General features: G+C 41.0%; 1 protein-coding gene across 1 annotated transcript; it reads right to left on the minus strand.

The window, feature by feature from the left end:
* Nucleotides 1-11,494: 11,494 nt before the first annotated feature.
* On the minus strand, nt 11,495-27,200 carry ALDH7A1 (aldehyde dehydrogenase 7 family member A1). The gene is made up of 17 exons (XM_035892094.1): nt 27,102-27,200; nt 26,577-26,642; nt 24,832-24,912; nt 22,653-22,776; nt 21,936-22,068; nt 21,247-21,291; nt 20,164-20,241; nt 19,189-19,286; nt 18,129-18,170; nt 16,690-16,784; nt 15,752-15,836; nt 15,362-15,468; nt 14,487-14,603; nt 13,938-14,035; nt 13,699-13,772; nt 12,748-12,823; nt 11,495-12,001 (listed from the first exon to the last, which is right to left on the minus strand). The coding sequence occupies exons 1-17, from the start codon at nt 27,198-27,200 to the stop codon at nt 11,947-11,949; spliced, it is 1,473 nt and encodes a 490-aa protein (XP_035747987.1). The 3' UTR covers nt 11,495-11,946.
* Nucleotides 27,201-27,256: the final 56 nt, after the last annotated feature.

Raw genomic sequence — 27,256 nt, forward strand, 5'->3', positions numbered from 1 at the left:
TGCTGAACGATGCCTGAAATCATATTTTAGTTTTGCTGACATTACTACTTTTTCCCTCTACTGCTTTCTGTAATTTTTTTCCATACGAAGTGAAATGACATTGGAAACTGCAAGAATATTCTGAGCAATTTCTCTGTCCACCTGCCCTTGTACCTCCGTGCTTCCCCAAGGAGCTGTGGGCACAGGCGAGTGAGATGGACCAAATGTGTCAGCAGCAACAACTTAGGCTTCCACACAACGCTGGTTGCACTCCTCAGCTGTAACCATCAGAGAAAACTCTTAATATATGACAATGGCAGATTATCAAAGAGCAATGTGCTTGTCCTGTGAGGTTTGTTTTTTTTTTTTTTTTGTTCCTGTTCCCTCAGGAAGCAGATCTAGCTACCCAGTGCAATCAGACCTGTATTGCTACTTCCAACCTATGCAGATCAGATTTTTTTTTTAAAGGCTGTGACAGCCTTTCATATTAAAGTTGGAAGCATGTCTGTCATAGCAAGTATGCCTCAGAATAAGATGGGCCGTAAGCTAAGTGCAGTATTCATTTTTCTCTCACAAAAGCAAGGTTATATGCTGACACACTTAACTGGATTTTTTCCCTCCTTGTTTTGAATAGTGAAATTAGTCTCCAGGCACCAACACCAAACAGAAATCATTTCCCTCATCTCTTAACTTTCTCTGCTTACCAGTTTTCTTTTCCCATTCACTTCTTTTTCGTGAATTAGCTCTACTCCGCTGTAAGAAGCAGAGCCAACAAATCCTGAGTCTGTTTTAATGTTTATAATAAGCTCTTTAAACCAATACTAGAAATTCCATTTATGTTCCTGCATTTGGTGAAAAACTGTGATTCTTCTTGTGTTGGAGACATACAGTAGCAACTGTACAGTGTACTACGATACAGTGTTCTTTTCAAAAGCTTTTTTCCTATCTTTCTGAAACTTACTTTTTTTTTTTTTTTTTTTCCCAGATCTCAGACGAGAGATCTTTAAGTTAGTTTGATTTCCAGAGTGTGTGAGTATTTATTCTGGTCTGAACTGATCCATTCTTTCTTTGATAATGTGCAAGAATGCACTACAAAAACAGATGTATTTAAATCACATTGGAAAACCAGAGATGTTAATGTCTAAATCATAGAACAGGCCCTTTTTTTTTCCTGACAGTTTTTCCAACAAGTGAAAACTTGTTACCATACACCCCGAGCATGGATGAGTGAGTATGTAACACCTATGCTGCTTTAGCCACTAAATTATTACTGCATGGTGCCCTGGGCCATCCTAGAAGGTTGCTTGGGAGCCTGGACTTGGACATCTTGGAGCCGTGTGGGATTTCCTCTACTGCCCTTCCCTGCCTCTGCCTGGGGAAGTGCCCCATGCAGCAGAACGGTTCCGCTCCCCTTGCACCCAGGCAAAGTCCTTCCATCATGTACTTTCGCTGGGAAAATTTTAAACCTCCAGCTATTTCACCACCACCCCCCTTTTTTTTTTGACAGCTGTTACTTCTCCTGGTGACACCACCACTGCTGTTGGATAAGGGGATGCACTTCTAGTGGCTGCTCATCCCATGCTGGTCCCATCAGGGATGGTGGAAACAGGAGGAGGAGAGAACTATTCCTCCCTATGCTGAATTTGACACAAAAATTTTGTGAGCAAATAAGTTTGCACACAAGCCAACAACTTCAGCCTCATGACCAGAGACTGCAGCATTCTTACCAATCATGCTGGGTTGAAAAGTGTAACATTAAGTGACACAAAAGTTTTGCCATCATTGCAGAGTTATGAGGATGTGCAATCTGAGCAAATGAAACACAGATCTCTTATGTGCTGAAATGAAGTCTCAATGCTTCCTCCAATATATGTGTCCTCTTACCTGTCATCAGCCTAGCACAAATTTTGGCAACCTAAGTAGGTACAAAAACTGCCCCATCAAAAAGTAAATATTAGCAGCCTAGATTATCTGATCAATTTATGATCAGGAAATTGTCCAAAAGACAAAAGTCTGTGTATTATGATGGTCTTTATTTGGACTCCCAGGGAATTTCCCCACTGCTTTTCATCACATACGACTGTATGACACATATGATAATGCAACTTAAGTGTGAATTGATGCAGTGGGCGAGTGCCTACTGGCTCAGAGGTCTGAGCAAACAGTGGCTCCGGGCCCAGGGCACTGACAGCCTTTTGGCAGCAGTGCAAATGACGACACCTGAGAAGCAGCACTGTGTGAGTTGCTGCCAAGCTGCTACTTTCAGTATATGTTTCTTGAGGAAAAAAAAAATAGTTTTCCTACTAAAATCTAGTTGGCCTAGTGAGGGCACAGTTCAGGAAGTACAAATGAGCCAAACAACAACAACAACAACAAATCCATTCACCCCTCTGTTGTAGACTCAGTGGTTCTTCTTGTTCCGGTAAGCCACGTGCAGTCGGCCCGTTTCTCTCCTAGGTCTGGTTGACAGGAACGGGAAGTTGCTCACCTGGGGTTTTATTGGCAATAGTGATGCCTTAAGGGTTAAAGTTAACAATGATGTAAGCAGCTTACGTGCATAAGACTTAGGCCTTGTTGTCTAGTTTGCTGATGCTTTGCTAAAGTCAGTAGTTACTTAGTGGACTTATAACCTTATTAAAGGACTGGAGGAATCAGGAGAGGGTAAAGTAAGAAAGATAATGATGATTTGTCAAGGTTGCTTGACCAGGAGGAACAAGAACAAACAACGCATGGAAGATAAAGGAAGAGAAGTAACAGATGGACAGTTGGCAGGACTTGCTGGCCTTGAAAGTTGAAAAATTAAAAGTGAGGAAGACGTTTTGCCTTCATCCAAAAGACCCCCAGATGTGACCACCAGAACAGATTGCGCATGTGTAAAAAGGAGGGACAATATGTTAATGGTCTCTTAGAAAGCTCCACCTTTTCCTAGGAATAATTTGTATAAACCATGAATATACATATAGAAGACTTATTTAGATGGTAATAGATAGTACAGAGGCATGCACGCTAGGTGGAGTGATCCCCCATGCATCCAGCACCATGAATAAAGAATGCCTGCCTTTTAACACTACATTGGTGTTACGAGGATTATTCACGATTTTTGTGACAATAGCACACGTCAGGTGTGAGCCACAGGCGTGCAGGGCTTTTTGAATAACCTACACTACCTGTCTTTCCATTGCAGTTGCCTCTGAGCAGTTGCAATGGGCGATCCCTCACACAACACTTTGTGGCCAGCTGCGTTATTTTTATTTGTTGCCCCACTGGTAAGGTTGAGCGGCTGGCGTCTTTCCTGAGATTAAAAATGAGTGTAAAGAAATCAGCACTGCCTGATCCTTAAGGTTTTAGTCATACAGCTGCCCAAGTCACTTCAGACACGTGGACATTTCCATCTCCTCTACCATTAAGCACTTCAGCCAGGCAGACTGTGACAGTTGCCCAACCTGCCAGCGGTTGCCTTTGTTAAAGGCCAGTACTGCTGCCACCCTGCCAACACCCCCCTTCCTGAGCACGTGCTGCTGCTTCCCACTCCTACCAGTACGCCTGTGGTGCGGTGCCCTCTGTATCCCTAATTCGCTTCCAGGAAAATCAGCTGGGGTTGTTTTGTGCAAAGCCCAGAGTGCAAAGGTATGTTTGCATCACCTCTGCTGAGTCAGCTGCGCTAAATAGGTGAGAGCATCCAAGTAACCAGTTTGGCAGAGGTAAGAGGAGCTGGAAATGATGAGTGTCCAGGGTAAAAACACATTTATCTCCTTTGGGTAGATGTGGAAGATGCTGCTTTGGATGTCTAATTGCCATTTGGCAGCGCTTACGTATATTTAAGAGCGAGCTTGGAAGGGAGCATCATACACACACATACATACCCCCGGTCGTAAAAGAAAATGGTTAGAACTAGATTTTGTGAGATGCCCTGGCCTGGCTCAGAGAAAACCTGCCGAATCAGGCAGCCAAAGGCTGCGGGACAGCAGCTGATTCACTGCCAGGCACTTTGGCAGGCCACAGAGAAAACAGCCATGTCCCAGCGCAGGTCCCCTGTGGCAGGATGGAGGCAGCACTTTTACAAAGATTCTGTTAGGCCCCTAATGCAATGCACAAGCCAAAATCCTGCTTTGGGGTGCTCTGGCCACAGCTGTGGGAAGGAAGCTGTCTTCATATTGAAATCGATACAAACCAACCATACCCTGGGCTGCATCAAGAGAAGCGTGGCCAGCAAGTCGAGGGAGGTGATTCTGCCCCTCTACCCTGCTCTGGTGAGACCTCACCTGGAGTACTGAGTCCAGCTCTGGAGCCCTCAGCACAAGAAGGACATGGAAGTGTTGGAGCGGGTCCAGAGGAGGGCCACAAAAATGATCCGAGGGCTGGAGCACCTCTCCTATGAGGACAGGCTGAGGGAGTTGGGCTTGTTCAGCCTGGAGAAGAGAAGGCTGCGGGGAGACCTAGGGTGGTGAAACACTGGGACGGGTTGCCCAGGGAGGTAGTGGAGGCCCCATCCCTGGAAACATTCAAGGCCAGGTTGGACGGGGCTGTGAGCAACCTGATCTAGTTAGCGGTGTCCCTGCTCACTGCAGGGGGATTGGACTAGATGACCTCTAGGGGCCCCTTCCAACACAAAACATTCCATGATTCTATGAATAATCTATCTGAAAATCTTGTTGATGGGAGCCGACCTCTCTCAGCCCCAGATGCTCATGTGCTGCTGTGAGCACGCTCTGCCCTTGCCCTCGGAGGCGCTGTGGTCAGGCCATCACGCCTGTGCACCATGCAGCGCGAGGCCTTTCTTCTTCGGTACCTCTGCCCCCCAGCAACCGGCTCTGCTGGTGGGAGACCGGGGGGATGCAGGTGCAGGCCGTGCCGGCACGCTCGCTCCCTGGCTCTGCCCGCCGCCCTGCTGGGTGCAGGCGTTCACAGCTCACTGTATGCACCCCCTCTCAGCGGAAGAAAGCGAAAAATTAATACCTCAAGTCTTAATTAAGCAGCCTGGTAAAGACACATGTGGATCCAGATGCTCCACTCCCAGCAAATATCATTCTGAAGTAACTCTACAGAGCTGAAACAGCGATAAACCGGAGTAATGAGAAAAGAAGAGCACAAATATTTTCCGTGTCGATATATACTGTGTTGATTTAGTGAACCATAACAAAGGTTGACTAATCTCACCTAAGTGCTGAGGAATGAGAAGCTGCAGAATGATGAGCTAGATAAACAATTACAACAAATGCAAAGTCATGGAGGTGTTACAGAAAGTACATGTTGGTCTATAGGTGTTTGGGAGAAAAAAATGAATTGCTCTGACCTTGGTCACATCTGCTGTAATTCTATGCCAGAACTCATTTTGATCTCTGGTGGGGAAATAGTGAAAGGCCATTATTTCCTGGTATTTTAACCCACATTGCAAAACAAGTTTTCTCATCAGCTTAAATACAGAATTCAAAATATGTTTTCTGATTAGCTGAGGGCCGTTGTAAGCCAAGCAGATCACATATTCTTCGCAAACCCAGCTGACTCTGAAGTACCCGTGTCCTAACCCAGTTTCAAAAAAGCCCTGAAGAAACAAGCTAACACTCTGAGGAATGACCAACTTCTCACTTAGAGCGATCAGGAAATTTGTGACCTGAGGAACTCACAAATAGAGTGGTGCAAAGTATGCTTCATATTTACTATTTCCTGTAGAAATAGTACAAGGAATAGAGTAGAACAAGGAATAACACAGGCTCGGTACCAGAAGGGTTAGCCTTTCTGTGAACTTTCAGTGTTTATTGTTCAGAAAGAAGGCGGCAGTGCACAGCCAGAAGAGTAAATGATACAATCAGCATGCAAGCTGGAGTACTTAGACAAATATTGGCTGACATAAATCTAACAGACATCGAGATTTGAAATGCATGGATTGTTACATCAGAGCTGATTTTAAAAAACACAGAACAAAGAGATTGGTATGGGGGTTTTTGGTGTTTTTTTTTTTTACACAAAACGTGCTGGATGACATTGGGACAACTTTTACAGTAAAGAAAACGCAACCAACCAAACAGGAATGTTTATTCTATTCTCAGGTGCTTCCCTTTGTGGTGGTGGTGTTGTTTTCCTTAATCATAATAGATAGTTTTGGCAGCCTGTCCTACTGCCAGATTAATGCTCCAGTCAAAGAACTCTGAGCAGATTTCGATGTTTAGGATGATACTGTTCGATGGTGAGTATGTCCATCTATGCTTTACCTGCCCTATCTGCAGGCCCATGTGTAAGCTTAGACTATACCTGGCTCCTCTCCCTGTTCTCCTCGTCCAGTAATTCTGTTCCTTTATACAATATTCAAAAACATACCCTTTCAATATCCTCCATATTTTGTGCATTCTGCCGCACCTCCAATTTGCAATAGTCCAACCTTATCTTCCCCAGCATTCCCAATGTAATGTCCAGAGCCTAAAAGCCTGGTACTGGGTCCTCTCTCTCCTCGGCAATACTGCCCGTATCTTTTGCCCCCGCTTCACCACCTTCTTTGCTGGTAGTTTTGAATTCCTCATCCTCATTCCTCATTTCAAGGCCCTTCTTTTTTCTGCAGCCAGTGACCAGTTGCTGCATTCTCACAGGTTCCCTTGCACACCTACGGTGCTTGTCAGACTTTGTCAGCAGTCACTTCAGCGCTAATTTGGCAGGGGGAAGAAGAAAAAAAAACAAAAACCCCAGTAACGCAGCTAACCAAAAAATACAGAAAGGCAATCAGCGGGCAAGACGGGGTCACAGCAGCCAGCATCGGTTAAGCCTGCTTTGGAACAGCAGTGCTTGACTCACCATTTTTAGATTTCCAACCCTGTGCTCCATCCCTGACTTTTTTCTTATTGCCTCAAGTTTCTTCCTCCTTTGCTGTCACTCCATGATCCTACACGCCCTCTCCTTCAGCTAAGATCCTCACTTTGTTTTTTCAACCTGCAAAGATTTAACACCATAGCAAAGCTTAGGAGGATACTTCGACTCGCACTGTATCATGAAACATCACCGTAACCTTACTCTGTTATTTGTTCTGCCTTAAACTAAGACCATAAATCAAGCGCTGTCTGGGTCAAATTGAGAGGAGAAGGAATGTCTCTACTCTTTATGGGGCAAACAGATAACCCTCATTTCTCAAACACATAATTGTGAACACGTACAGTCCTAAGTGTATATGTCACATATGAGCTAGGAACAGGTTTATATTCTGGGGCTATACGACTATACTCCATACTTCTGGTGATAAATGTGTTAAAAATACAAAAATACCAGCAATTGTGGTAAAAAATGGAGTTAGAAGAAACACAACTCAAAGAGGAGGTATGTGCTGCGCTTTTTAGATACTTTCCAAATACAGGCACCACATGGGACTGAGGGTTTGTGTCATTGTAGGCCAGTCTGTATCACAGCCCAATGAGCGAGCAGCCTCTTAAAATCCGCTAAAAAGAGAAGAGGCAGTAAGAGCTCGGTAATAGTTTGGGGACTCAATAAAAGCCTTAGGAGCAAGAGAGATGGCATCTATCTTCTGTTCTTCCTCAGTCTCTCACTTTTAAACTTGCATGCTGTCATTTCATTACCTCCATGACACTCACCTGAACAAGCGACCGGGTGGCGCTGACTTCACTACCACTGCTAAGGAGGTTTGGGACACCTGTAAGGACAGTGCCAGGGAGCCATGAAGCACAATTACCATGTGCTTCCAAGCTTTCCAGTCTTTAATGTGATGGAAGGATGTGCCTTCCTCTAAAGCTGAGAGATCTAAACGATACTAAGATTCTATGGTCTAGCTTGCACTGTTTATTCCCTTTAACCCCACCTTGGAATCAGGTTGCAGGAAAAGAGCGCCATAATGCTGGAGAACGCTAACATACTGGGTAAAGTAGGCATTAAACACTTTGTTCTTCCCTGGGGATGAGTAACCGGCTGAAACACTATTATTTTTATCCTCTGGCTTTTGGAGTTAATGTTTTAGATAACAATTGCACTAATCAACTCAGGCTTTTGCAGAATAAAGTGTATTTAATTACCAGCTCAGAAGTCGTGTTCCCAAATGCGCCAGAATATAAGACATTGAGAAGAAGAGGTTTGTGCTTTACACAGCTGGCTGGCGAACCCGAAGGCTGCTCTGCGCAGGAGGGATGGCTCCTCCGCCACCCTTCGGCAGGCTTCAGCCTGACTAACAGCGACACCGGGAGGAGAACGACGATTAAAAAAAAAGAGGCTCCACATGCCTTACTGTGCCCAGCCCATCCCAAAGGGCAGAAGCAATTCCCTACTATCTGGAGGAAAGAATTGTACGGAAAAAAACCCCAAAGCTAACAATTTAGCAGAAGAAAGGGAGACTGTGAACAAGTCTGCCGCTTTGTGCCAGGTACCCGCAGGCAACCATGTTCAAAACGCGAGGTGAGACGAGGCGCTTCGCACCGCAAGAAGCACTTCGGTGGCGGCAGAAGTTTGCAAGCGACCAAATGCAATTCATCCGTTAGCTTTCAAACACGAGGCATGTAGCAAATGGCAGCATGTTTTGCTGATCAAGGGAATACGTGTTTTAGAATACCAAACGCAAGACATTAAAAAAGTCCATGCCAAGCCATTGTTTTTACTCAAGAATTTAATTCTATGTATGTGATTAAGGCATTTTACCCATATACAAGCCTTAAAAATTTTTGTCCTCTTCCCACGTGGGAAAATAAGCATATACACTTGTGCATTACATGCCTGACACAGTGCAGCACCAACGTGGCAAATGATTCAGGAGACAATCCAGGCAAAGAGCTCTCCTGTAATTTACACCTCCTTTTTTTACATAGCTCCTGCTGAGATTAATGCAGAGTCTTGAATGTATTAGTACAGGCTAATGAGTTTTGAACGCAGCAACTACATATATATATATATACACATATATACCTCCTACAGAAACATAGACATCTGCCACAAATTAAGAGGTCTGGCGGCCTCATGGTTTTGAACCCACTCAGAAATAATGCATAGAACTGAACGACGGAAACAGCACGAGAAACACCACAATGGAATACAAAAGGGTCGGTCGCTCAGTACTGACAGGTAACAGTGAGCACTTTCCCAGTTGTTTTAAAATTCAGCACGGCAGGGCAGCTATTTGCAAAAACCCAAGTTGAGACCTACTACTGGCGAGTAGAATTCCTGGTCCCTGAAAAGAGTTCCTGTACCAGCTCCGCTATGGGAAACTGCGGTAGGACACAACAGAAGAGCAGCCTGCAGCTCACAGACCGCAGGTTTGGGGTTTTTTTTAGCATTCATTAAAAAAGCAGTTGCTCTGTTTAAGTAAAAATGACATCACTAGAATTCGCACTTTTTTGTTAGTTAAAAACAGTACGGCAAAAATAAAGGAAGTTACTTGCAAGACTGTTCTCATCAAGGTCATTTCACAGTAAGCAATACGATGCTAACAAATGAATTATTGATCACGTGTCATTTAACACTCGTTTATTCACTGGTGTTACACATTGAGTGGTAATTAAGTTTATGCAACAGTGGAAGCCGCTGACAGAATTTGTATTAAAACTGCAAGTTCCATTATGTTGCACATACCAGCAGCTCCAAGACACATTCTATGAATTCTCAAATTGCTTTCCTTGGGTGAGATAACCCAGTGACAGTTAATGCAGTTTATGATCTCCTGAGTGGACTTTGAAAATTAAAGCAGAAATTGAGAAAGAGGGTGCTTACAGTATCTTTAAACCTCCTTAGTTTAATACATCATCATAATTGTAACTGCATATAGGCACCTAACTCCTTGCCAAATCCTATTACGACCTGCAGCTGTCTTTGAAAGGCACTCTCCCCAGAGCCACTTCACCGGGAGTCATTCAGCTAGGCAATTCAGGTAGGATTCTTCAACAACAGCCAATGAAATTATTAAAGGGTGGAGAGAAGCAGATTGCAAAAATCACCTAAGGAATTCCAAGCTGCCTGGGAAGGAGATGCATGCAGCGTTACGAATACCTGCTGTAATGCCATATTAGCGGTCCAACGACAATGCTGATAACACAATCTTTAGAACAGAAATTCATATACTCTGCAAAAGTCGGGATGAATTTGTAACCTACTTGGAGAGCCTGTTACTTCCCCACATAAGGTGGATCTAATGCACTTACCCATAATATACAGCAGTAGTTACACAAGTATTTCAAGCTGAGTCCTCTGCAAGACTACTCAAAAGTTTGTGTTCTGTTTCGTGGCCCGAGTTCACATACCTAAAGCCAGATGGCAGAGTTAACCTTATTCTTGTAAATTAACCCCCTGGACTTGTGACATGATTTTACGCGCCCCCCCCCCCCCCCAAAAAAAAAAAAAAAAGAGTAAAAAGGCTTTTATTTTCCAGAACAACAAATCTGACATAACCAAGCTATCCAAAAACTGTTAATAAACAACAAAAAGGGGAGGGTTCTTAATTTTCTGTTGAGACAATTTCATAGTGACATTCAGTGCCACAGAACAGTGTTAAAGAATACAGCTGCTGTAACTTGTGCTGTTTTCAGAACAATTACATTTAGAAATTGGATTGTTTCTTTGCCCTCTCTAATGATTTATCTGTCTGCTTAAGGGATTTCACTTCTTTCTGTGTGCAAATCCACCACGTTCTTTCATGAAATCTGTCTCCTAGTTAAATGGCCAAGCACAAAGAACTACAGGAGATAGTTCACCTGGCTTGTAAGAGACTCAGTTGGAAAAATGTCTGGCTGCTGGTTTGTTCTGTAGAAAGTGACACCCGAAATACTTTCTATAATAAAATTCAAAACACTATGTATTTTAAAACTAGATAGTAAGGTGAAAGAAGATCAACTAGCATTGCGGTATGTTGGATCTTCAACATAATTTGGATCATGTTGCTATTTGAAGATCTTAGTGTCAAAATAAATCAAAAGCCAACTCAAGAGTCCTAGAATCTGAGCCCAAAATGAACAGCTCTGCCACGTTCAGAGATTGCGGAAATCTGGTACCGAAGACTGAGATGAAAAAAAATCTCCAAAAATGGTACATTAAAAACCTCAGAACTTGGAAAGCTATTGTCAGCCTAGTAGCACCAAGCCTTTTCTCACCTTGACTCTGAGCAAGGATCCTAAATGAGCTGCTGATGGCTGTAGTCTTCAGCAGCCATGAGAAACCCTCACCTAAGGCGAAACACCCATAAACATAAACATAAACAACTTGCCTTTCCCTGGCAAATTCCCTCTGGAAGAGTATTCCCTTCTGGCTGCATCCCCAGTGCTTCAGCTGGTTTGCTTGCAGTGACAACCTGAATTGGCTGTGACTCCTCCTAGTGTTGTTTCCAAGGGACTACAGTAGCCCTTGGCCTCACCCCTTATCTCAAGACACACAGGGTTAAACCTTTAAATCCTTTCTGAAGGAGAGGCAGGAAAACCAAAGCTTTCCTTTTAGCACAGCGATACTTCTCCCAGCTAGCAGCTCAGTGTGTGAAAACGGACAACCAGCTGAATCTTCCTGCTCTAGAACAACGAACGAAAAAATGTAGAAGCCCAAGGTATCTCACAAAATGTACTTTTTATTGATGCACTGAAAAATAGCCCTGTACTGCCCACCCCCCATAGCACCAAGAATCTGTAGGAAACTCAGCACATAGTTGGAAGCACAGACCTACTGGCTGGAAGTATCAGTGAATGGTGGGGAGGCAGGGGATACAGACAGCGTTGATACTGAAATATAGTGATAAGGCAACAGCAGATTATCCAGGCTGCCTGAATCCAAGGTTGCTAGCTTCAGTCACCCTCCCTTCTTCCCAGAGACCACAAACTTCTCATCTGAAGATTGAAGTAGTAATTCCATATATTGAAAGTGAAGCAATTTTAGAGGAGCTGATTTTTTGACAGAATTAGTATCCTTGCTGCAGGTAAGTTTCAGATAATTAATTTTCTTCACCATGAGGCTTAGAAGGTGCTTGGTTCTGAAATGCTAGGAGAGTTCATGGCACGGCCGCTCATAAGGCTGTTACTGAAACTTGATTCCTTGAGCCAAAGGCAAATCCTTGCTGTAGTTGATTGTACTGGAAGAGAAACAAGTATTTAGAGACCAGACTTGATCACTAAGACAGATTATACAGTCCATTTCCTATGTACAAGGCTTCTGATTTCTGCCACACGTATACAAAAGACTTCCGTAAGTAGTTTGCCTATTTAAAGTTAGTTCATGACTTTTCTCTGGTTTTCAATACAGTAACTATGTACAGGGAAGACCACATTCCCCATTATCTCTTCCTTGACAGATCAAGGAGAAAGTAAAGTATCATGGTGGGATTTCTCACATTCGGAAGCCTTTGCATGGAAACCAAAGCTAGCACAGGTAAAGACTAGGGAGGGCCAGCAGAGAGTGGGAATGGTCAACCACTGTAGCCTGTGAGGAGGTTTACGGACAGATACCCAACATGTAGCTAAATCACCCACCTCTCGCAACAGCAGCCCTCGCACTGTGGCTGCCACTTCATGCATTTCCTGACAAGTTTCAGTAATTTAATTTTAGCCAAGTTTAAAATCAGGCAAGAGAGGAAAAAAACAGATGATTTTTTTTCCTTTTGAGGAACAGTATGTAAAGAAAGGTCTAAAGAAATCTTGATCCTTCAAATCATCTTCTACCAGGAACACAGATGTAAATTCTCAAATGAAGAAAATGCAATTTCACTCATACAGGGTTATCTTGCATTTAGCGAAGATAATCTCCTGTAGTCAAGAATTTATATACTTTTTGAACTTTTACAAATTTATATTTATTTGAAAATTAAAAAGACTGCCTTACCAAGTAGACCGTCTCATATAAAGTTTCCATGAATCACTTCCAGATTCTCTTCCCCCACCAGTGTGCTTTTCACCACCTGTAGGAAAACGGTTATAAATGAAAACCTGAATTGTTTTTTGAGCATGGGAATCTGGACTAACTCCAGGAGGCGAGACATTTTATAAAAACTCATGGGAAAGAGATATTCCTTTGCCCTTGTTCTATATCTAAATAATTACAAGAACACCACCACATAAACTCACACAGCTAGCTCTCTCCTCATGCTTGATCCAAAAAAACATCTGCCTGGAGTTGAAAATCTCATCATGCTGGCACCAGAGGACTCTATCCTAAAGATATTTTGTTTTAACAAGATATAAGAGTACAGGAATGTGCTGGTTCTTGTACTGTTTAAATGGTAAGGTGAATATTTCTTCTTCCCTCCCCTCACTTCCTTCAGTATATAGAAAAAAGAGAAATTAAGGCAAAAATGTATTTAAAGACTTTCTTACAGGCAAACATACACAACAAAATGCTCAAGACTTCATTAAAACTGTTTTAAACAGTTTTCCACTCAGCCACATCTCAGAACATACTTCCCTTGATGGGAGGGACGATATGTATGTAAAGTATTTAAAAACTAAATACAGATATTTTTAAAAGCTGAACTCCAACAACCTCTAGTCAATTTTTTTTTCTGCTAAAGCAGTATAATTCAAAATTAACTTCACTGATTTCTTCAGATTTAGTTATTTAAATGGACTTATTAAAAACCTTGAAAAATAAGATGAGGAGACCTAAATTACACTAGTTTTACAGTTGTAATGCTTTATTCTCTTCAAGAGTCATTACAAAAAAAAATCCCCACAGCTTTAAAAAAAATGAGGCTGGAGGAATAATACCAAGTTCCTAGACCTGACGCTAGAGGGTTTCATCATCTAAAGGATAAAGAAAAAAGCCTAAGTAACATACCAAAAGCACCCCCAATCTCAGCCCCACTGGTTGGGATGTTGACATTCACAATGCCGCAGTCAGATCCCTTTGGCCTAGAAACAAAGATAAGACATGATTACTCCTCAGGATCAGGAAAGGCTCCTTCCCTAAAATAAGCACTACAAAATGCTCAACTGGCATTGTGAATAGATTTACAAAAGACATGAAAGACTGTGTTCTTATGCTTCAGGAAAGTAGAAAAATGATTTAAATTATACCCAAGCCAGCGGAAAATCCTTCCCAAATCTTTGGTAAAAATACTGCTGGAAAGACCTTGTTTTACTTCATTATTCCAGGCAAAAACCTCCTCTTCCTCCTAAAAGGAGCATGCGACAATGGTTAAACCGTGATCGCTCAAATCAAAGCAGTTACAAAGAAGTACTGTGAGAAAAAAAAAGCAACATACCACAGCCATAATGCAAATATACTGAATGCCACTTGGCAAATACACATGCACAAAGTCAGGGATAGGATACCTCCACCACTGCACAAAACACAACCTGCTTTTGAGCAGGTTGACGTGAACAACAAAAATCTATTCCTGTACAGACTTTCACCTTAACTCCAGTGCTCTTCACAGAAAATGCATAAATGTAGCTACACTGCGAGGTAAGCTATTACAGTGGATATCCCACAGTGCAGAACAACAGTTACCGCTTCTTCAAGTGCCGGGACAATTACATGAACACGGCACACATCTGAAATCTCTCTCCTGACACTTCTGTTAGCATCCTTGACACCCAACTAATTCCCCACTGTTATTTTACCTTAAACTTCAGCACATACAGTATGGGGGCAAATGTCTCAGTGTGGACAATGGGTGCATTATGAGGAAGGCCAGTCACAATGGTTGGTTCAACATAGTTTCCAGGGCGATTTATAACCTTCAAAATACAAAAAAGAAACAACTAAGTAAGTTCAAACCAGCATCCTGCTTAGTACTAGTGTAGGAAGGGAAACATTCATGGTTCGATTACTATAGCTGTGCCTAGCAATCAGAAATAGGTGGTCAAGTCTTCTGAGTAGGTAACTTAAATTTTACTCATTTAAGTACTTAAAATACAGAAGTATAACTTAGTTCATTAAGCAGGTAATCAAAGTCTAGCAGCTGACAAAACCCACTTCCTTTCTCCTACTTTTAAGCTGATTAGTAAGCTGCTTAGAACTTTAAAGGTATTAGGAGTAAAGAAGGTGCCGATGAAAGACAAGAATTGCCAGCATGTTAAGTCCATGAGAATTAAACATCCCGTATCATGAAGATGTGCCAGTGTCTCTCCTGAATCTTCAGTATTTCCTGAATATTGTGAAACCAGGGACAGAACAGCAATTTTTCTTTGTTATGTGCTTGATATTCACCATTTACATTGCTGTTTGTACTTTCACCATCAGCTGCAACTAGGGACCAGTGCAAGGAACAGTCAAAAGCTCTTAGCCGTTTCTTGGAGGAGAAGGTATCTTCTAAGTAGACCCATCTTCACCCTAAAGGCAGGACTGCAACTCAAACCTTCTCAGACTGACTAACTTAGCATTCTGTAATGGCTGACAGGACAAACTGAGGTACAATCTTGGCCAAAGACACCACGTTACTGTATTTTTTTTTCCTAGAGCATTAAACGTAGCAGGGAGAATACAATTAAGTCACCTTTCCACCACAGACCACAGAGCCACCTTGTTGTTTTGCTTGTTCTACTGCATCAAGGAACATTTTCACTGCTTCTTTGGTATGAAGAGGCCCATACAGAGTGTCAGCTAAAAAAAAAGATCCAAAGACATACTTTCAGCAAAACTGTATACATTTGCGAATATTATCATGACATTTGGGGAGTAATTATTTATCTGTCCAAGATGAGCAGTATTAGCTGGATTCTTCACCTCCCTTTCAGAGTTTGTATTCTAAATGAAACCAGCTATCCCCACTCCCTGGTGAACTGCTAAAATTAGATAGCTTTGATCTATAATCCCTTTGGAATTTAAACAGAAAGAAACAAACAAACTTGTCTCCTAAACCCATGAGTTGGAAGCAGCTACTTACAATCCCATGGATCACCGATGCGGACCTGGGCATAGGCTTTAGCAAGCTTTGCCACCACCTCATCATGGATGCTTTCATGGAGGAACTAAACAAAATGTGGTAAGAAGGCTGTTAGACAGCTCAGCCTATGTAACTATTCCTGAAGCACTACTGCACTTTCAAGAGGACTGAATGAAGTGTGGGGCTAGTGTTGCTCATTTTCAGCAAAACTCAAAGCTAAAAATAAACACATAAGCACAGCCTTGAAATAGCAGCAACACCATGAAATGAAGATTTAAAATCTTCACCATGAAGATTTAAAAGAAGCAAAGAGAACAAAACCTGTTTTAATTTTACCCCATCTCAGATCAATGGTATCAACGTGTTCTGTAAACTCTTCAGTTAAGTGTTTTAGGACAAATAGACAAGTGATTTTCACTGCTGTAATTTGAGGAATCACTGCCCTTCCTATACACCTGCATCAATCAACCCAACTCTAAAAAGACTATACAGACACAGGCTGACATTATAACACCTTTAAACTTGTTGAAAATGATCGGTTAAAAATTAATAATAAAGTAAGCAACACACACCCCCTTGCTTTACTGAAATCTAAACTCTGCACACCAAAATTTGTAGCAGACACAAGCAAAGAAGCTCTGGCAATGAAAACGGAGAGCACAATGAAAACACAAGAAGCATGGGAAGTTTTATTCCCCTGAGTTTTAGCACCAGGTACATTTACAAACACATACAAAGAAACTCTTTAGAGCTAGAATGATAGTGGAATGACAAACTACCATCTTATTTCCCTTGGTTTTTTTGACAAAGTAAGTATGTGTTTCAAAGATTATTTGTTGCTCTCCATAGTATTAGGAATTGTTTGGCATTTTCTGAGCTAGTTTGGAATTACTTTTAAATTCAGAGCTACGCAAACCAGACAATATACATTTACTCACCAGCCTTCTAGCAGTTGTGCACCTCTGACCCGCTGTTCCCACAGCAGCAAATAGAGCAGATGGGATGACTAGGTTCAGGTCTGCATCTTCGAACACTTAACAAAAATTAAAACACCAGCATGTTACTGAAGTAAATGGGCAGCTCACAAGACTTAGGACACTAAACAACAGAATAAACTGACAGGTTGGTCAAGAAGCATTAGGAATAGTCACACTAGCGTAGCACACTAAGTTAACACAGGAACACCTCAAAACTATTACATTTACACCTGGAACTGGACACACACAATTAGACATAAATGTAGGTCTGAAGAACTGAAGAGAGCCTTTTGCAATAAAGCTTGCAAAGAACCTCAGCTTAATTTTAATTCCAGAAACTATAAGCAATTTCTTGCCATTTCATCACCTTGTCCTTCTCTCACCGAGAAGACATTTAGCAGCATAAAAAAACAATGGTAAAGTGTATCCAGATGGCACGCAAGAAAAGTAGCTTAAACACACCGGTATACAATAATGTAAAATATAAACGACCTGAACAAATTCACCTGCCTAGAAGACAGTCAGATGTTTAAAGCAAAGCTAGCATGTATAAGCTTCAAAGAATCCCCAAAATATCATTCAGCTTAACCAGTCCCACAGAATTCTCTAAGTATCCAAAATTATTATTAAATTTGGGACAAATTCCAACCAATCAATGTTTATGCCATCATTCAAAGCCAATTCCAGAGAAAGCAGGACTTTCATATGAAAAAGGAAACAATTTTGTAAGCATAAAAGAAAGTTTACGCTACTGGCCTTGAAGCAGCACAGCAAAAAAAAGAAAAGACCTGCTCAAATGTGGTTTTGAAAAGAACTTAATATTCTAGATAGGCAATTACATTTGTTGTAATATGAGAAAGGTGAAACAGAAGGCTACAACACGAGACAGCAATTTAGGTATTGATCTAGCTCATATTATCTTTCTGCCACATTTCTCAGCTTCACAGCATTTACATTATTTGGTATCTAGATCATACCCTAAGCCACTTAAACCTGTAAAATGTGCTACTGAAATAAAATACCTGCATGCTTTGCTCTGAAGTATTATAAGTGTCTTAGACTTTATATATCTGTATGTCTTCATGAGATTAGGACTACCCTAAAATAAATTTATTTAGCATTGTCCACATCCAATTACTGAAGCTTTCTGCTTCTCCCACTCCCTTCTTCACTTCAAGAGTGAATACATGTAAGAACTTGAACTTCCATTTTTTATTTAAAACACTACCCCTCCACAATACTGAAGACAGAAAAAACCCCAACATTCTATTACACAGTTTTTAAATGCCCAGTTTGGGGAAAAAAAAAAAAAAAAAAAAAAAGGACAATTTGCTACAAACATTTGTATACTAACTTTCAAATATCATCTATGGGACTAAATTTCTACAGTGCACTATTACCAATAATGGCATTGTTTCCTCCCAGTTCCAGCAGACTTCGACCTAATAAAAACACACAGAACAAGTTATGTCACACACACACACGTATTCATTGCACCTCATTCAGTGACTCTAACTAGAGCTAAGTTTCATTAAACATATTTTTCTGGATAGAAAAGAAGTTTTAGGCATCACTGGCAACTAATTGCTCTAGCCGAAGCAGAAAATTACACCAAATGCTACATCTGTCACATACTGTGAAAAAAGATACCGAGAGAACAGTTAGGGCAGAAAGCAGCTTAAAAACCAGGAAAAAATTGCACTGGAAAGGAGAAGATGAAAACAGCATAAATAGTATGACGCAGACAAAGAAGAGGAGGAGCTGCTACAGAGATCAAAAAGCATACATAAATAGACTTATGTACTTCTCTGGCAACTGTTTTCTCTCAAATCTGAGAGACGGAATCACCATCTACTTCCAGATGAACCTTTGCAATGTCTTTTTGTTTGTTTTTTTTAAAAACTCCTACGAACTTCAAATGTATAAAATGAGAAAATCTTGTTCACAAGGCTTTCTGTTTAAAACTAAAAAGTTAGAATGCAGCAGCTGTGCACAGACTCATGCCTGTACACTTTAAAATATTTGCAACAAAAACAGCACCTCAAAAATTGTAACTCTTCACCTGGATTTAAGAGGAGGAAAGGGCAAGGGGGCATTTCTCCATGAACACACTGCCAAAAGACCATAGGCCCTGGCTGTTCGTCTTGACTACCTACATACAATTATATTCATGGACACACCACTACCTTCCCCCATCCCTCCCACTCCAAGTTAAGCGTAGGACCATGGATTTGTGGATACCCTGGAAAAAAAGTCAAGTTGTGACAGAGGTATGGAAAAATGCAGTTCTGAGCAGTTTATAGCTCTGAGGAGTTTCAACATCCCATTTCCACCAAGTTGAGAAAAAAAAGGTAACAAAAGAGGTAAGTGAAACAAGCTGTTATTTTAAAATCCTATGGGGCTCCCGTGCCTTTCCCAACCACAGAAAGAAACGAAGTGGAGGAGACCCCACACACTCACCAAATCTCTCCTGAACCATGAGTGCTACCTGCTTGCCCACTTTCGTGCTGCCAGTGAAGGACAACAGGTCCATTCTCTCATCTCTCGCCATTGCTGTCCTGCACAACGGGAGACATACCACCATCTTTGATGCAAGAGCAGGCAGCTGGAAAAGCTGCTTGCACCTTCCACAAAACTCAATGTCAACCATGGAAATGTTTTAAAGTCAGAGCCACTTCTTTGAAAACATCAGGTAGGTGACTGAGCAGATGGCAGGAAAGCTGCTTCTTAATCAGAAAAGAGGAACAAGGCTATTTTCCTCCACCTTTTCAGACTGTAAGAGCATTGCCTGTACTGATTTTGAAATTAAATCTAAAGTACATAGTGAGGTCAGCTCCAATTGTTGTGTTCCCAAAGAAAATATGCATACCTATGCATTTTTTTAATACTTAGCATCTATTTTGTCTTCTCCTTAAATGCTCAAAAGATACATCTGAAAATACATTTGTACTGGGAATGTCCACACTGTAGCAATCAAACAAAATAATTTGGTTTGTACAGCTTCCAAGCACAGGTATGCATCTATGCAGAGTCCTGTGTGAGCATGGAAAACAGGGAAATATTCTTCTCCACAAATGCTCCAAAAGGCCAATGGGCTAGAAACTGAAAACTCTTAAGAACATGATGAGTGGAATTTAGTATTAGCTGTATTCTTTGGGTGTAAGCATATGCAGAAGTAGAATATAAACTCAGTCATGCCTCTTCATTAAATATCTGAGAAGTTATTTGTTAGCAGCTGATCTCACAAGAGGAAGTAGAAATACATATTATGTTTACAGCAAGGCTGGGGTTTCAGACCAGTGGATAAAAATGATGGCAACGGGTACGTGCATGTACTGGGAACTCCTGGAGATCAGAGTAACTTTATGAGAAGCACCTCAAATAATATTCTTTACCCTCTATCCATCTTCACAAAACATGAGAAATGTTACCTACCCAATGTCTGCTCCACCGCAAACCAGAGAACAGATTGCTCCAGGCACTTTGTTATCCTCCAAGACTTTGGCAATTATCCTGGAATCAAGGATGTAAAAATTACAGAAATTTCTGATAGGTGCATATAATAGGGAATGAACCACTAAAACTGTTTGACCACGCACACAAAGAGACAACAGATTTTTAAAAAGCAGCAGTCTTGCAGTTAATTGACATGTAGTTTGTACAATACATAACACACCTCTCTCAGCATGGACTTTGGTGTTACAATCATAGCTCACACAGAAGTAAGACTCCAAAATATATTCATTATGTGTCCACACAAGTGGCACAGACAAGCATTAGTGTGTAAAAACCTTGGCCACACAGTCTTTCACCATTAGAAAGAGACATATATATAACTTCATGGAGTTACATAAAAGAAATAGTTTGGGACCATTGTTCTCAGGAGTTAACATTAAAGGTGGAAGACTTACTAATCAGTTATTTCAAAGGGGCCTACTTATATTTAGCATTTAAAAATAAATGTTATTTGTAGCACACAATAGACAAGCATTTAAAATGCTAATATAGTAAGCAAAGTAACAATAAATCTAGAGTAAGTATCACAATGACATTTATTATTTGGAGTTCTTCTTTTTATCAAGAATGAGTTTTGAACCCTGGAAACACATGCTAAGGTGTTACTAAGTTTGGATAACAAACATTGTGTGGAGGCATCTTTGGGATATAGGTCTACACAGCCAGCTAGAAGAATTTGCCAAGAAACTGGGTGCTGATGTTGGGCTGAGACTCCCAGAAAAAGGGATGATTCTGAAACATGAGTGTGTGACTGAGGGAAGCTGAATTTCACGAGCAGTTCATCTTCTACGAGGAAGCAAACCACATAGCTAGCTGTACTTCAGAAGATGCACAGCCCTGGTCCCAGAAAAAAACGGGCCAGTAGTATAGCTAACATCCTATATATACTGTTACTTCTTAGGTAACAAGGGGAAAGCAGTTCTTCCGACCACTAAGCACTATCTCAAACAGAAAAGAAGTTGTTTAAAAAGCAAACCAGAAAGCTAAGAAACAAGAACTCACTTTGTAACAGCAACGCTAATGAGGGATGTTGTAGGAGCACCCTTCCTAAAAAGAAAATAAATAAATAAATAAATAAATAAATAATGACTTAATTTTCTTTTCAATTTTTCAAGAATAAGAAATACCATAAAATTTGCATGTCTGAATTATCTCAAATACAACACACTTTAGCTAGGCTGGTTTTCAGGTGCGTGTTAAGACAGGAACTCAAGCGTTTCTTTCCACAGCTGAGCATTCAGAGCTTCTGCCAAACTCCACATGAACAAGAGCTATGCCAGACATCAGAGTGAAGCAGGTAGATGAAAGGAAAGCAGGAGCAGGAAGTAAAGTTACTTATTTAGATTCTTAATTTTAGCTGTACGAATTATGAAAATATTAACTGTTCACTACCACTGCTCAAGACCTCAACCTGGGTTCTTTATTAACAGGCCATTTGGCTAAGTCCTGGAAAGTCTGACTCTCAATACCTCATAAAAGAGGTTACCACAAAATAAAACAAAGCTCTTTGACTAGAAGTAAGCCTAAAACTAAACTGACTACAAGTGAGTCTAAAAATAAATAGAAATTAAGCCTACATGAGAGAGAATTAAATATACAAAGCCAGCAGACATTTGACAACAATTTCATGCCTGAGATAATAGCTCTCTAATTTCAAAATACCGTTAGCACATTGAAGAGCTGCATCTTACCAGAGGCAAGCATTTCCACAGATCATTGCAATTGCACTGTTCCACCCATAAACTGCTACGGGGAAGTTAAAGGCCGTGATGATTCCTACTAACCCAACGGGATTCCACTGCTCTATAAGGGCATGGCCAGGTCCTGAAGGCAAAGACAAAACATAATGCAATTTGCATCCATTTAGTGCTTTTTAAAAAGGAAACCGTGGGAGTAAGGGGCCTACCATCACTCCTCTGTCTATCAGAGCATTAGCTTGTGGAGACTTGTATTATATGTGCTCTGTAGCTGACTGGAACAAAGTTAGCTAAGTTGTGGAAAAACCTAATAACATGACAATATGAAGTTTTACTATTTTAACTAATCAGTTAACAGAATGGCGATTGTTTGCTAATCAATAACTTACAAAAAGGTCTCTCATTGCCAAGTATGCCGCTGAACTTTTCACATACTTTCCTCTAGCACCTTCACTAACAAAGAAATCAAAGAAAGTCTAATGCTTCAAAGAGTGGAGAGAAAATCTATTGCTTCTCTATATGCCACAGGCTGTATTTAGGTGGTGCTACTGTCTTAGCAGCACATCTATTCCTAGACAACATTCTCCCTGATACCTAAATAACTCATATTACAGAGATTTTGCTGTACCACATCACCATATATTTAAGATACATCTCCATCTCTTCATTTGTACAAAAAAACCCCCAACCCATACATACACACATACTTACTTTCTGAAGGCAAAATAGGTCCGCCAATCATTCGGGACAAACCAACAGCATAGTCGCAGACATCAACATACTCCTGCACTTCCCCAACACCCTCAACAAAAATCTTTCCCATTTCCAAAGAGACCTGAACAAATTAAGAGGAAGACAAAATCCTTTTTTAAAGAATTCCCTTGCATCTCCAATACGTTTTGTCTCCTACTAATGTCAGGTGTATCTGTACATCAAGTAAGACTTAATACACGTTTTTTTCATTAGAAAAGATTCACTTCTTCCCAAGTTATTCACAGCTTGAAGAAAGAACAACAACAGACAACTAGACAGGCATCACATTCCCATAGAACACCAGGGAATTAGAAGAGGAAACAAATGAAGAGAGGAAATTAAAAATAATCTACTGAAAGGAATATCCAATAATAGTGAGGTTCATAGGTTTAGATCAACGAAACACTGAATTTCCATCAGGATGTTTGCATACATTGTGGACCGGTCATGGAATAAATTGGAAAAGAGGAATTAACTCTGCTCCAGCAAAATAAAATGGTCATTTACATTTTTCATAAGCAAACTACTCATTTTACAAGAGAGATTGTGTTTTCAGACACTGCTCAAAATGTCTATGCGTCTTTAGTATTTTAGTAACCTTCAATATTTAGGATGATTTCTTTTTTTAGCTGAAGTCAATCCTAAGCTATGTCCCACTGTTAAAAGCATGTTTGATGTACCCAGCAGACATATAGATTATCAGTAAGAATAAGCTGGTGTTTGAAGACATTTTCCTCCAAAAGTGAGAAAAACTCACTAACTTAGGAACTGAGAAGTCACCCATTTAGCGCCAGTTAATTTTACAGTCAGGCTGTCATATCTAGGTGTGACTTTCATGCAGGTATCACCTACCACTTTAGGTTGATAACTGCACTTTGAAAAAGCTGTTAAGTGAGGTATCAGATTTGAAGGATTGCCACAAGATTTTATTCTCCATGCACAGGTTAAAATAAAGGTGACTAAATGTATTTCTATGATGCCTACAGTCATCTTGAGACAGAAGGAATAGCCCCTATCTGGGACCAGAAAACCATCAGACATTTACTAAGAAACACAGGGGTGAGTCTGTAAGTGCAATATAGCAGTATGGATACTTGACAAAGACATTGTGAAGCAAGGCTGGAAATTTCCAACGGCATGTATGAAAAGGTGAGTTGCCATACCATTCCCTTTTACATATCCTAAAGCCAGAAAAAGTCCTAAAACCTGGATACCTACTGCACAGCTTTCAAGTTCACTTGCCGTCCTGGAATTGCTGAACAGACTTTTTATCTGTTTCGGAAAACTAGAAAAATGCTCTGGCAATAAGCAACATGTTTTTTCCAAGGAACACGGAGCAAACTTCCGTCTGTCCACACTCACTGGGGAAGCTGTACTGTTTCTGAATACAAAAGTACGTTAGCACTCTAATACCACCACAGAAACTCAGCTGCTGAAGAGACATCAAGGGAAACAGCAGAACAAAGTTTGGTAGGTTAACAATATGGGCTTGACTACACACGGAGTTATTCACTGACAGCTGTTTCTGAAGAGCAGCACATATATAGGCAAGCCCTGTAAAAGGAAAGTGGTTAAGTTCCCCACTTGTCTCCTTTCCTTCCGTAGCAACTAGCAAGTCTTTTAAAGGGGTGGTCCTTCAACCTTTATGTCCTGCACAGCACTGCAAGAAGATCTTGTTAAGACCATCTCACCTTCTCAAGTCTTGTACCTCCACAAGTCAGTTCATAAAATCCTGCAGATCATCAGATCAAGGTTAAAAGCTCTGTATCAGAGGAAGGTCCTTTTCAGGACGCTTTGCATCAGACAGTGCCCTATCTGACAGGCAAGTGGGGAACCAGCAGGGCAATGGTTGTAACACTCGTCCCGGCCAAAGTCCAGGCTCAGAATGAATTACACTTTCTTTTCCTGTTATATATTATCCTTTTCAGTGTAGGATGCCTGAATGCAATCTTACCTTTTTCCTTTTTTTTTTAAATGAAAATTCCTTCAGGCAAGCTAACAGAACTAACAGCATTTTAACAATTTTTAAGGTTAGTAATGCAGAGTGGTATGTTGAAAATCAAGAAAAACAGTTTTGACATGCACCCTCTCCCCCCAGCTGCCACAAGAAGTTAAGCTACTTCTTAAAACACCTTACCAAGCTTCCTAGAACTTTGATTTTTTGTCTCAGGGCATCACCAATCTGTCGCACTATTTCTCCACGCTTAGGTGCGGGGATCTAGTCAAAACAAAAGAAAACAGAACAATCTATTTGAGACTGAACATCTGTGACTTCTGCTGCATATATTCTGCTAGCTTTCTACCCCTGCAGCAAGACATTACCGATTGCTGTGCTTTTTCCCCCATGTTCCCAAGACATCATTACTCGTTTCTTTTTATCATGCACATTGCTTTCCAAGAACCTGTTTCCTGCTTCACAGAGACTGATAACACTGCACACACACTTACGTCTGTTAAAACCTCCGTTCCACTGAATACTGCCAGAAACATTCAGATTATTAGTTCTGCTACTTCTGTTCACCTCCTTCACCACCAACAATGCCCCCAAATGATCAGCTGCACCTCAAGAAACAAGCAGTTTTTAAAAAAGCACACTTAGCTGGTTTCTGAGCTTTTGAAGTATACGTAAGATCATGTTTTCAAATATTTTGTTTCAGTATGACAATGGCTGCAGACATTTATTTTTTTGCAGATGCTGAAACACATAGAAGCCTCAATCATGGAAAAATATTAATAGTTTTATATATATATATATATATATACACACACACACACATTTTAAATGTGGTATCAGTATGTTAGATAGTAGTCAATAGCCAGGATCAGAAATAAACCATATGCATGTAACAGGATTTACAGGATTAAAAACTGCTGATGAACAGGCAGCTGGGAAGGCAGAAGTGACAAATACATAAATCATGTAAGCTTATCTCTTCACAGGCAAAAGCTTTCAGATAAGCTTGTTACAAAAAAAACCAAATTCACAAACTAAAACCCAACAGCTTCAAGATGAGGTTTTAAAGCATTTGTTCTGTTGATCCTTTGTTATCTGTTAGACTGCTTTCAGATCAATTCCAAACACACTAGGAGCGGGCATGCAGTCACCAACATTATATTCTCAAATTGTAATAAAAGAACACATACTGACATATCCCGAGGAAGCTACTGTGTTTGTCCTAAACTTTGTTCTCTTCAGGCAAGGCAAACTACTTTGCAGAATGCCCAATACCTTACCAAATTCAGGTTTCAGCTTGTATCAAAGAAGCAGCAGGTAGTTATAAAAAACCAAGCTCGGCATGGCCAGCAGGAGAATGGATGCTGGCTGGGACATAGATTGTACAGGGACACTGAGAAGTACAGCTTGCTAAGGAAAAATAGCTTAGCTATTCTCTGACACAGCAACGTAACACTAAAGTTTTGGAATAAGGTAGCTGTTTTGTGGAATACCAGGACAGCTGGTGAACAAAAAAAGTGCACTCAAAGCCAGCAGCCTTCCTCATCCCACAACAACAAGATTATCACCAGAAGTTAGGTATGCCAAATATTCTGCAGAGTTCTCACAGGAGAAAGCATGTGGCAACATGAAGTCAAACACACCCATAGGGATAATTTCCCTGCTACGAGGTTTCTGAACTTCAGCAGACCTGTCTGCAATGGCTTACAGGCACAAACCTGGGTAAATTTGCCAGGCTTTTCAAAACAAGCGTTTTGGTAACGTGCAAAATTTTTCCGGGTTTGTTTCTTCAGGTCCTCACTGCAGATTTCTCCTTTAATGCAACATACACAATACGAACATGTTTTTACACCTCCACCTGATGGGGCAACTTAATGGCCTTTACCTGCCAGGGAGATGTTATAAAAGTTAAGTCTCCGTTAACTTACGTCAGCCCAGACCTTCCATGCCTCTTTAGCCTTCTTTACTGTTTCTTCATAATCCTCCAAACTAGCCTACATGAAGAAACAGGTCAAAGAAAGAGTTAGGGAAACCAAAACCCCAACACAGACATCACAGAAGAGCTTCTGCATCCAGCTTGAGACATTTCTAGTGGATAATACTGCACTACAGAACACTGCTTTCACAGAAGTTTATATCCTGCCATAGTTTGGTCCCAATATGGCATGCTGAGTTGCTTGAAGTTACTGTCAAGGAAAAGCATATGTGCTGCCTAAATAATTAAAAAAAAAAAAGCCACGAGCAGAAATTTTTGTTCATATGACAGAGGATGCTCTGTAAAGAATAATTGTAAGGGGGGGCATGCATCATATATTCATATATCTTATCTTAGATACTACTGCTGTTAACCATATTAACCGAAGGCTGAGAGGTCTGTCCTACTGCACCAGCCTCGCTGGACACCAACTCTACTACACTAAAGGAGCACGTCAGCGCCACGGTGCTTCTCTCGCACTAAAAACTTCCACGAATTTACCACGTGAACGCCACGTCGCTCTCCTCCGTGCCTCCCCCTGGCCACTCAGCTCCACCGAAACAGCCGCGATCCACATCCCTACTCTGCAGCCCCCTCTGGGAACAGCAAAGGAAAAGGGGCAGGAGAGGCCCC

This window comes from Egretta garzetta, unplaced genomic scaffold (assembly GCF_000687185.1).
Source record: "Egretta garzetta isolate BGI_Z169 unplaced genomic scaffold, ASM68718v1 scaffold473, whole genome shotgun sequence".
In the NCBI taxonomy this organism is placed as follows: Eukaryota; Metazoa; Chordata; class Aves; order Pelecaniformes; family Ardeidae; genus Egretta; species Egretta garzetta.

Coding starts and splice junctions, on each gene's coding strand:
- ALDH7A1 (XM_035892094.1), bottom strand. CDS start 27,200: ATGTGGATCGCGGCTGTTTCGGTGGAGCTGAGTGGCCAGGGGGAGGCA. Junction 18,171..19,188: donor CATGGTTCAGGAGAGATTTG/GTGAGTGTGTGG, acceptor TGTTTTTATTAG/GTCGAAGTCTGCTGGAACTG. Junction 16,785..18,128: donor AGGAAACAATGCCATTATTG/GTAATAGTGCAC, acceptor ATTTTTGTTAAG/TGTTCGAAGATGCAGACCTG.